Source organism: Diabrotica virgifera, chromosome 3 (genome assembly GCF_917563875.1).
Source record: "Diabrotica virgifera virgifera chromosome 3, PGI_DIABVI_V3a".
Taxonomy (NCBI): Eukaryota; Metazoa; Arthropoda; class Insecta; order Coleoptera; family Chrysomelidae; genus Diabrotica; species Diabrotica virgifera.
Genome location: NC_065445.1, coordinates 55,455,001 through 55,466,593, shown reverse-complemented (window position 1 = coordinate 55,466,593; position 11,593 = coordinate 55,455,001). Strand labels below are relative to the sequence as shown.

The window sequence follows — 11,593 nt, the reverse complement described above, 5'->3', positions numbered from 1 at the left end:
TTTAGGAAATATTTTAAACTTTTCAGTTGTGTTAATTACGATTTAATAAATGCATAACGTATGTTCACATACGTATGTTCACGTACCTATGGGCGGCAGATTCATTTTGAATGCCCGCCATTTTTCTAAAAGACTAAATTTGAGATGGCCTCATATCTAAATTTGAATCTTTGTATGTGTAGTATGTGTGGTCCAAATTATATGCTTCTACCATGAAATGAACAATAATTCTTATATTATTATTTGCACGAATCTGCCGCACATAGGTACCTACACGTGAAGATACGTTGTGCTTGTGCATGTATTAAATGGTAATTAATATAACTAAAGAGTTTAAAATATTTCCCAAAAAATATTTTTACGCTCTTTTCAACGCCTAGATCACCTTTTTGAAAAATTAATATATACAGGGTGAAAGAATTGAAAAAGAAACAACATATTTTTACATAAAAAAAAAACAGTAAAAACACAAATTCTGGTAAACCGATTCTTCCGGTTCAAGACCGCGATATTATTCATCAAAAAAAGAACCTATATACCAAATTTGGTTGAAATCTGACATCTCGTTCAAAAGTTATCGTGCTATTAGTCACATATGTATAGTCGCCATTTTGTATGCCCGCCATTTGTGTAAAAGGAACAGAAACTGAGATGGCCTCTTATCTAAATTTGAACCTCTATATGTGTAGTATATGTGGTCCAAATTATATGCTTCTACCATTTAATGCACAATAATTCTTATATTATTTGCACGAATCTGCCGCATATAGGTGCACATGTGAAAATACGTTTTGCACTTAATAAATGGTAATTAACATAACTAAAAAGTTAAAAATATTTCCTAAAAAATATTTTTACGCTCTTTTTAATGGCCGTATTAACTATTTGAAAAATTAATACATACAGGGTGAAATAATTGAAAAAAAAAACAACATTTTTACATAAAAGCCAGGAAAAACACAACTTCTGGTAAACCGATTCTTCCGGTTCAAGACCTCGATGTTATACATAAAAAAAGAACCTATATATCAAATTTGCTTGAAATCTGAAGTCTCGTTCAAAAGTTATCGTGCTATGAGTCACATATGTATAGTCGCCATTTTGAATCCCAGCCATTTTTGTAAAAGGCAAAATCTGAGATGGCCTCCTATCTAAATTTGAACCTTTATATGTGTAGTATATGTGGTTCAAATTATATGCTTCTATCATTAAATGCACAATTCTTATAATATTTGCACGAATCTGCCGCACTATTAGACTTCAATAGAAAAACGAAAATTTTGAAAAAATGGCGATTTATTTTTGAACACAGTCTTTTTTTAGCTCTAGATACAATTGACCAACCTTCTTTTTATCTGAAAAATACCTTTTCTAAAGGTCTGCAAAGTAGGCTTCGGTGGCGGTGATGAACTCTTTATTCGACTTAAATTTCTACCCGGCGAGTGACCTTTTCAAGTTTGGAAACAAAAAGAAGTCGTACAGGCCCAAATCTAGGGAATGTGTTGGATGAACCAGCAGTGTGTAGTCCAATTCTACCAATTTGGCCATGGCGATGGCGGATGTCTGAGCCGGACCTTTGTCATGATGGAAGAGTATTTTTTCTTCCCCAATTGGAGCTGTTTTTTCTGAAATAACGGGCCAATAATGCGGCATAGTAAAGCCCTGTGATCGATTTGTTCTTTTCCAGGAAGTGGATGTAGATCACATTCTTTATGCCCAAAATTTCATGCAGGATATGACCAACGAGATCTTTTGAGATGCCTACTACTGTCTCAGCTATGCATCTTCGGTGTGCGGTATATTAATAGGTACGAGGTTGTGGATTTCTGTCATGTTATCGCATAAATTCATTATTAGCTAAATAAATGTTGTTTATTTAGCTAATAATGAATTTATGCGATACTTTATGGACGCGTATACGAGTAATTATATCTGTACCTATAAATAACACATTCTTAAATATGCTAGGTTTATTGCAGTTTAGACATTTCTATTAAAAATTTCGACATTTCTATAAAAAAATAAAAGTAAAGCAAATAATATTGTAAATAAGAAATTTATGACTAGGAATCTGCAATCAATCACAAACAATCAATCAAGACATTTTTCAGAAAAGAAAAGACATTTCTATTCCTATTTTTCAAGCAATAAATTGAAACATAAATATACAATACTTACAATTAGTCCTGTCGCCAGGGGGGGTACAACGGCCTCGTTAATTCAGATGGACTTACTCAAGTTTTTTTTATGTATTTTGACCCGAAGAACACGAATTTTTTGGGTAACAGTTGATCCGGATGTCGATAAGATTGTTATAGACCAAGAACTTGAGGAATCAAATAACAGCGATTTTTGGCAAAACAAAACAATATTTTGTATTTTTTGGGCCATTTTAAGTAAAAAATATTTCTACAAGTTTTTTCGTAGGATGCACAGTTTTCGAGATAAACGCGGTTGAACTTTAAAAAAAACGAAAAATTGCAATTTTTGAACCCGAATAACTTTTGATTAAAAAATAAAATAGCAAGTCTGCTTACCGCATTTGAAAGTTTAAGTCAAATTATATCGGTTTTGATTATTTGCATTGGTAAAAATTTATTTTTTTATTGTTTAACAAAGCTATAAACACGTAGGGTTTCCCGTGCTTTTACATGCGTTTTAACGCATGTAACATAGAAATAGTCTTGATTGCACTAGTACCTATTCTACCTACTCGTTCGATTTTAAATGAGAAATCATAGAAACATCACTCACGCACTAGTTGTTTGTAGCTTTGTTTAACAATAACACAATAAATTTTTAGCAATGCAAATAATCAAAACCGACATAATTTGACTTGAACTTTCAAAGGCGCTAAGCAGAATTGCTATTTTATTTTTTAATCAAAAGTTATTCGGGTTTAAAAATTGCAGTTTTTCGATTTTTTGAAAGTTCAACCGCGTTTATCTCGAAAACTGTGCATCCTACTAAAAAACTTGTAGAAATATTTTTTGCTTAAAATGACCCAAAAAATACAAAATATTGTTTTGTTTTGCCAAAAATCGCTGTTATTTGATTCCTCAAGTTCTTGGTCTATAACAATCTTATCGACATCCGGATCAACTGTTACCCAAAAAATTCGTGTTCTACGGGTCAAAATACATAAAAAAAACTTGGGTAAGTCCATCTGAATTAACGAGGCCGTTGTACCCCCCCTGGCGACAGGACTAAATAATATCAATTGCAATAAAAACTTACACACCAAAATTTAGTAGATGTTCTATTTTAATAGGTGCCGAAATCAATGAGGGTTTGTAGCGTAATAGTGTATATCAAAGGCTAACCGATTTCAGCACTCTTATCTGGTGCCGTGGTATAGGAGCATACATATTATGTAAATATGCCGCCCGCTTGACTTACACACGCTGTCAAAACAAAACTATGAGTCCAATTTGGCTGGTATTTTGACATAGGCCGTCCACAAGAATGTATTACACAATGATAGAGATTTCTCTTGCGACAGTGGCGCCATCTGGCGAAGAGGCTAACTACCGATCGGGCCACCTAACATTTTATATTACAATTTTGTATTTTCTCATTAAATAAAGTAGATAGTAACTCATGTATTATAATGCCAAATAATGTACATAATGCCAAAGTTTATTTTTGTATTACAATATTTCTTATATTTTCCAGATTGGATTGGTTAATCTGCTCTCCATAGCTAGAGGTCAAGTCAGGATAGGAAAATCCCCTAACTTGTGTTACGTTGAGTCAATAAATTGGAAAAAGTTAGGAGTTGAAAAAAACGTGACCACATACCTCATTGCTAGTCAAGATAAATGCGGAAAGTGTCCCTCGGCTTGTAAAGGTAAGTTATTTAATTAGTTATTCCAGAATCAATATACCTATGTGCAGATTTTTAAACAAAAATTTATTTTTTCTTCTTCCAATAGTAGGTACGAAAATGTAGAATTTGTCATTATTACGAGATATTTACCACTTATGGAATTAAGTCATAAACATTGTTATTCGTTTTTTAATCATTTTAGAATTAACTCTATGTCTATTAAGGGGGGTTGGTATGGTTTAAAATCATTTCAAGCACATTTTTGTGATTTTTTTTTTGAAAACTATGGTAGAATATTAATTTTATTTTTTAATTAAAAAATATATTCGGTACAATTCAAAGAGTATTCAAAAAAAAATTGAAGCCATAGTATTCAAAAATAAGCCAACGGTGGCAAATTGTTGAAGACACCTCAAAATATAATGAATTTTGCGGTGGACATCAGAACTTATCATTGGATCATGTGAAACGAAAAAGTTTTTGGTATCACTCAAAATTCAAAATAACGACTTTTTTTGTAAAAATCGGCATATATATTATCAAACAAGAAATAAGCATAAAACAAAAAATATCTCGACAGCATTACTTCACGAAATAAAATCAATGCTAAATTTCAGATGGATCGGTTAAGTAGTTTTTGAGTTACAATTTCCACCGCCTTTGAAAGAAGCAGTTTTGATCAAAACGCGTTGAAAGTTTTGACAACTTTTATTTTCAAGGAGATAAAGGCAGTTTTTGTTTTTATTTGACCCAGAGTTGGACCACCATCTCCATATAGCTATTTCAGCATCTATGCATCCTCAGTGAAGCTATGCAGTCACAACTTTGAAACAAATATCAACAATCCTGCCAATTTAAGGGAAAACATCGCGATTCAATGTTTCCACCTTTTGAGACGCAAAACAGCGACATCTCTCGTAATACGAGGAAGACGAAAAGCCCTAGATACAAAGTTTACTACTTTTATACAATTAGATACAAAGTTTACTACTTTTATACAATTAGAATAATCAGGGGCCCCGTAAGAACTACTGGCGCCTGTGTGCAAAAAGGATTTTGGCGCCCCTTAAGGCATTTTGATAATGTTTTTTATTTATTTTTTTGAAGGTAGGTAGATAGGTGCTTGAAATAAAGCAAATTGAAACAAATAACACCATTGCAACACCATAACAAATCTTAATTAAATAAAGTTTAAGGGGCTTTATTGAATCAATTCTGCTGGACCATCTTATGTCACACATAGAGGGTTTAAACTTAACCCGAGAACATCTTTTCTCACAACATCACACCTTTTTGTAGATGGCGAACCCAGAGTAACGCGATTTTCAAATTTTGTCCATTTAAGATACGTTTTTACTGTTTTTACTAATTTAACGACGCAGCTGCGCCAGTGAAAACGTACCTTTAGACGGGACTGTATCGTCGCCCCCGTTAGCGAAATTATTCTGATTTGATTTTTTTGCACAAACTTACCATAATACTTACTTATAACAAATCCACAGGGTACCAGGCGGTGCCGTGGTCGAAAAATTGTTTAAACTATTTTTTTTAAACAAATTCACAAAAAAATTTTTCATTTCGAACAAATTTTTTCCAGGTAATTTGGGTCATTCTGAGTAAAAATGGTCCCTTGTCATTTATCTCTAAGATTGATTGTTGTCGAGTTATTCGCGATTTAAGATTTGAAAAATGCGAAAATGACCATATAACTTGACAACAATCAATGTATTTTAAATGGGATTTACTTTTTCACACTGTCTTCTGGCACACTTTCATATAACCAAATATCCTTAACTTTCGCGTTGTCACGGTGATGACATTGTGAGCAATAAATTACAACAAAAGTTTTGGCAGTTTTGTGGTTTGAAAGAAGTTAGAATTTTTAAATGTCAAATTTCTAAATATTGTAGAATAGAAATGAATTCCAGTGACGAAGAGTTACAGTTTTTTATTTGTTTATCGTAGATAAAATATTGTATGAAACCGTGCGTGAAGTACTTTTTGCGAACTTACGCGATGTATAGCACTCGCACCGCTGTCGCTCGTGCTCTAAACATCGCGTGCGTTCGCAAAAAGCATACTTCACGAACTGTTTCATAAATAACTATTTTAATCGAGTTATTAAGCCTTAAAAATGGCTATTTTCGCATTTTTAAATTTTAAATCGCGTATACTCGACAACAATCAATTTTAGTGAAAAATGACAAGAGACCTTTTTTACTCAGAATGACCCAAGTGATCTAAAAAAAGTTGTTCGAAATGAAACAATTATTTTTGTAAATTTGTTTTAACAATTTTTCGACCACGGCACCGCCTGGCACCCTGTGGATTTGTTATAAGGACCTCATTTTGAGTAAGTTTGTGCAAAAAAATCGAATCGGAATAATTTCGCTAACGGGGGCGACGATACAGCCCGGTCTAATTAGTTATTTGATGGGTATGCAATTTTCAAATCTTGTCTATTCATCATTTGAGCGTCACACAATCGTTGGCTTATCGATGAGATATAATTACCGCCCACACACTACTACTTACAAGTTTAGAATTTTCCCACGAAATCAAGGCATAGTTAGGTACTTCTTATCTACAGTTTTGTCTACGGAATGGGTGTTTGTTATATTTATAGCGGGATTTTTTATTTTATATCTATAGAAAGACTAATAATGTCATCCAAACAAAGTAAAACTGAACTATTTAATTTCTCAACTTTTATTTTGAAATTAATTTTTGCTTTTTGATTTTTTTTGTAAATATTTTTGCAATTTTTGACCCTCAGTTTTGGCGCCCCTAAAGGATGGCGCCCGTGTGCATTGCACACTTTGCACATATGGTCGCGGGGGCCCTGAGAATAATTGAAATAAAAATAATAAACAATATTTTAAATCCAAGACTTTTCGTTAACAAACTGCTTTCTGGCTGCATCCTGTATCTCCGGCTTTTACAATATCATCCTGCATCCTGTATCTAGAGCTTTTCGTCTTGCTCGTATTACGAGAGTTGTCGCTGTTTTGCGTCTCAAAAGGTGGAACCATTACATTGCGATGTTTTCCCTTAAATAGGCAGGATTGTGGTATTTGTTTCAGAGTTGTGACTGCATCATAGCTTCACTGAGGATGCATATAGATGCTGAAATAGCTATATGGAGATGGTGGTCCAACTCTGGGTCAAATAACAAAAACTGCCTTTATCTTTTTCATCTTTACTCAGATTTGAGTACCTGAAACTGTCTTTCGGTCCTTTTCCTAGACGAAAAGAAGGTAAAAAAAGGTAATTCCTTTATTTGCTTTCTTCTATATTCGTCGTCTCTTGTGCTTTTATATTGTAAAAGCCCGAGATACAGGATGCAGCCAGAAAGCAGTTAAGCAGTTTCTTAACGAAAAGTTTTGGATTTAAAATATTGTTTATTATTTTTATTTTAATTATTCTAATTATATAAAAGTAGTAAACTTTGTATCTAGGGCTTTTCGTCTTCTTCGTATTACGAGAGATGTCGCTGTTTTGCGTCTCAAAAGGTGGAAACATTGCATCGCGATGTTTTCCTTTAAATTGGCAGGATTGTTGATATTTGTTTCAGAGTTGTGACTGCATAGCTTCACTGAGGATGCAGAGATGCTGAAATAGCTATTTGGAGATGATGGTCCAACTCTGGGTCAAATAAAAACAAAAACTGCCTTTATCTTTTTTATTTTCAATTTCTTTTTTGTTACCAAAATGGATAAGGGACCCAAATGGATAATTTTATAAACAAACACTGAGATGTCCTCCTACAATATAATGTTTTTATTACCAGGAAACAATAGCTATTTGTATAACAAGGAAGGAAAATGTAACTTTTCCTCCCGAGAATGAAGTTTACTGCCCGACGCGTAGCGGAGGGCAGTAATCATTCAAGGGAGGAAAAGACACTTTACTCCCATGTTATACATATGGTTTTTCCACCTTCCTCAAATAACAAGTCATTTTTTCATTTTTACTTAATTTATTTATGTAACTAACCAACAAAATTTATTAGAACTAAAACAACAAGTAGGTACAATATAACTGTCAACTGTCAAATATAAGTCAAATTATTAATGTAAACATTGTTAAATCAAAATAACAATTTACTGTTTTTTACCATTCTGCAAAATACAGGATGTTTTATAAATAAACGTTAAAATGTATAGATACTTCGTAATAGAAAATAGATATTATACAGAGCGTCAATAAGTTATTTTTCATGAACGAAATACCATGATGTCACTTTTACTTTTCCTCCCTAGGGAGGAAAAATATTTTCCTCCCTAGGGAGGAAAAGTATAACTTTGCTCCCTACAACCAGGTCCGGAAAAGTATACTTTCGGTAGAGGTAGGTGGAAAAAATTTTATCTTATCGTGTGATTCTAAAAATATCTTTGGAAGTAGTATTAATAAGTAGTATTAAATAACAATTTAAATTATAGCGTGGAAATTTTTTGGGTCAATTAATAATATTCCTTGAACACCATTTAATGAACGAAAAGTAAACATACAATTTAAACTGTTCTGCGAATAAAACGACTTTTTTCGCTTGTTTGTCATCATTTCTTATTCCATCCCAGATCCCAGGAATACGTTTATTTTGACGACAAGTGTATTCGGATTAAATTTCAATTATCCCGTCTTTCACTCTATTTACATATTAGATTTTTAAGTGTGGGAAGAATCGTGTTTGGAATCCAATATTTTTTATTAACAGAGAACTTAACAATAATTCAAAAATGAATAACCATTTTCAATTTCGTTGCAACACGAAACTACAGCTGCATCATTATCTAGTCCAATCAGAGAGTGCAGCAAGCACCTCTACCGGTTTCGAAACTTATTAGTCTCTTATCAGGAGGCACATATGCTGCTCTCTCTGACCCAACTAGGACAAACCCCGGCGTGCAGTCACGGATTGCAACGAACGAAATGGCAGGGTGCCCTAACGGCAACTGCTAGCAAAAACTAAGTTTTAAATCTAATAGCACACAAAACAACATCAAAAGATGTTACTCTACATCCTACCAGATTGAAAACAATGGGAACCTTCTCTGGTAACACCTCCGAGGCTTCTACAATTTGCAAGCCATAACGGATGCTGAGACTAAGGAAGATGAGGGAATTTTACAATTTATAATTCACGTCCCATCTGCTCAGCGCGGTAAAGTTCCAACGAGAATGGTTCCCTTCGTACTCAAATCAGAGTAAACATGTAAATCAAAAATTATGTCAATGAAAAAATCGGTGTCATGTAACAACATTGACCAAATGTCGTATTTGATCATTATTTGACTTAAATTTAGATGAAATAGAATAAGTATTTGAAGCAAAACAAAAAACATAATATAAGAAATTTTTAGAGCGTTTTTCGAAAACGCCCTCATTTATAAATCGAATTTATTCCTTTTGGCTGATACACTGTGTAGAGACCAAATTTTTTTACTTTGCAAAGATTTATGTATTTACTTTTTAATACAGTTTCAGTCCAAAGTATATTTTTTAAAATTTAACCTGCTTTTCCTCCGTCTTACATTTATACTATCGGGATTACAGAAATTACAATCTAGTGGCTTAAACTCCCAAAAGAAATTCAAAAATAAGGGAAAGCGAAGTATACCTCTTACAATACAAATGGGATTTCGCGAAGTAATTTATCAACATTAATTGAGCGACCTTTTACTTCTCGACAAAGTTTTAGCGAGCTCCAAAACAAAGTTAAATCATATTAGCCTTTTTTTGACTCAGTTGTGGACGGCTTTAAAAAAGAAATAATATTTTTCTGCTATCTACCTCGCCATAAAGAAAAAGAAAAACTTTGGTTACAATTATTGTATAACTAGAGTTATACACCAATTTCACTTATTAATTCTTTGATCCAAACGTTAACACATAATAAATAGAAATCTTTTAATAAATATAATAGTCCTGTCGCCAGGGGGGGTACAACGGCCTCCTGTATTCAGATGGACTTACCCAAGTTTTTTTATGTATTTTGACCTGTAGAACACGAATTTTTTGGGCAACAGTTGATCCGGATGTCGATAAGATTGTTATAAACCAAGAAGTTGAGGAATCACATAACAGCGATTTCTCGCAAAACAAAACATTTTTTTGTATTTTTTGGGCCATTCTAACCAAAAAATGTTCCTACAAATTTTTTCGTAGGATGCATAGTTTTCGAGATAACGCGGTTGAACTTTCAAAAAATCGAAAAATTGGAATTTTTGAACCCGAAAAACTTTTGATTAAAAAATAAAATAGCAATTCTGCTTACCGCATTTGAAAGTTCAAGTCAAATTATATCGGTTTTAATTATTTGTATTGCTAAAAATGTATTATTTTATTGTTAAAACAAAGCTATAAACACCTAGTGCTTGAGTGATGTTTCAATGATTTCTCATTTAAAATCGAACGAGTACGTAGAGGAGGTAAAAGTGCAAGCGGGGCTATTTCTAAGTAGCATGCATTAAAACGCATGTATTAGGCACGGGAAACACTATGTGTTTATAGCTTTTTTTAACAATCAAAAAATAAATTTTTAGCAATGCAAATATTCAAAACAGATATAATTTGATGGATTCGACCGTTACTTGATGGAAGTTCATTTTATCTAACAATAAAGAAAGGCACTCTGCCGAAACAGCTGTAGTCAGATAGTTGTAATAAATTTTGTGGAAGTATAGAAAACAAACGTTTTAAGTGTTTTATTGTTAGATATAATTTGACTTAAACTTTTAAAGGCGGTAAGAAGAATTGCTATTTTATTTTTTATTCAAACGTTATTCGGGTTCAAAAATTGCAATTTTTCGATTTTTTGAAAGTTCAACCGCGTTTATCTCGAAAACTATGCATCCTACGAAAAAACTTGTAGGAACATTTTTTGGTTAGAATGACCCAAAAAATACAAAAAAATGTTTTGTTTTGCGAGAAATCGCTATTATGTAATTCTTCCACTTTGTTTATAACAAACCTTATCGACATCCGGATCAACTGTTACCCAAAAAATTCGTGTTCTACGGGTCAAAATACATAAAAAAAACTTGGGTAAGTCCATCTGAATTAAGAAGGCCGTTGTAGCCCCCCTGGCGACAGGACTATAAATAAAACATTAAAACCGTTACATATTAAAAAAATAAATAGATGACATCACTTTTTATTCCATTTCACAAACAAAATATGTATCAAACACAGATTTGTTGGCTGTCTTCTCTCTGCCCTCAACAACTTGTCCATATACTTGTTAACCTACAGTCCCTGGCCATATTATTATGACCACCTATGAATTTTCACAAAAATCAACTATTCCACTAGGTACGTTTTGTTTAAAATATGATTTTTAAATTTAATTTTGTTATGCAATGTTAATGTTATGCGTTAACTATAATATATTTAATAATAAACAGCAATAAAATATTTGAAAATCTTACATATTTTATATTTTTTTAATGTTTTGTTCAACTTCTGGCCTTAATCAGATGGAAAATATTTGGGAGCTTTTGAAACGAGAAATTTCCGACGAAAAGGTCACTAACGAAATTGTTTTGATTAAAGGACTAATATATCGTTGAAACCACAATGACAAATTGAAGCCAAAAAAATTTAACTGCATTCAAAGTATGTTTTGGAGGAAAATTTTTTTTCACTTAATTGTTTCATAGCTTTAGCCTGGTCATGAAGACCTTCAAGCGTATTTCCTTTATTTGAGCTGTTAATATTGTGAGGTAGAAAATTTTGTGTTGTACGTTTCCTACTCTGAATCTG

At 32.7% G+C, this 11,593-nt stretch overlaps 2 protein-coding genes across 2 annotated transcripts in view; both read left to right on the top strand.

Moving 5' to 3' along the window:
* The first annotated feature begins 3,610 nt into the window (after nucleotides 1–3,610).
* LOC126882483 (insulin receptor-like) overlaps nucleotides 3,611–11,593 on the top strand; it is a 57,070-nt gene continuing 49,087 nt past the window's right edge. Inside the window, exons 1-2 of the mRNA XM_050647449.1 lie at nucleotides 3,611–3,622; nucleotides 3,676–3,850. Coding sequence (XP_050503406.1) covers nucleotides 3,611–3,622; nucleotides 3,676–3,850 — 187 coding nt within the window. The remainder of the gene's footprint in view (nucleotides 3,623–3,675; nucleotides 3,851–11,593) is intronic.
* The window catches only part of LOC126881076 (insulin-like growth factor 1 receptor), a 220,555-nt gene continuing 212,641 nt past the window's right edge, over nucleotides 3,680–11,593 (top strand). Inside the window, exon 1 of the mRNA XM_050645107.1 lies at nucleotides 3,680–3,850. The gene's annotated coding sequence lies outside the window, so the exon portion shown is untranslated. The remainder of the gene's footprint in view (nucleotides 3,851–11,593) is intronic.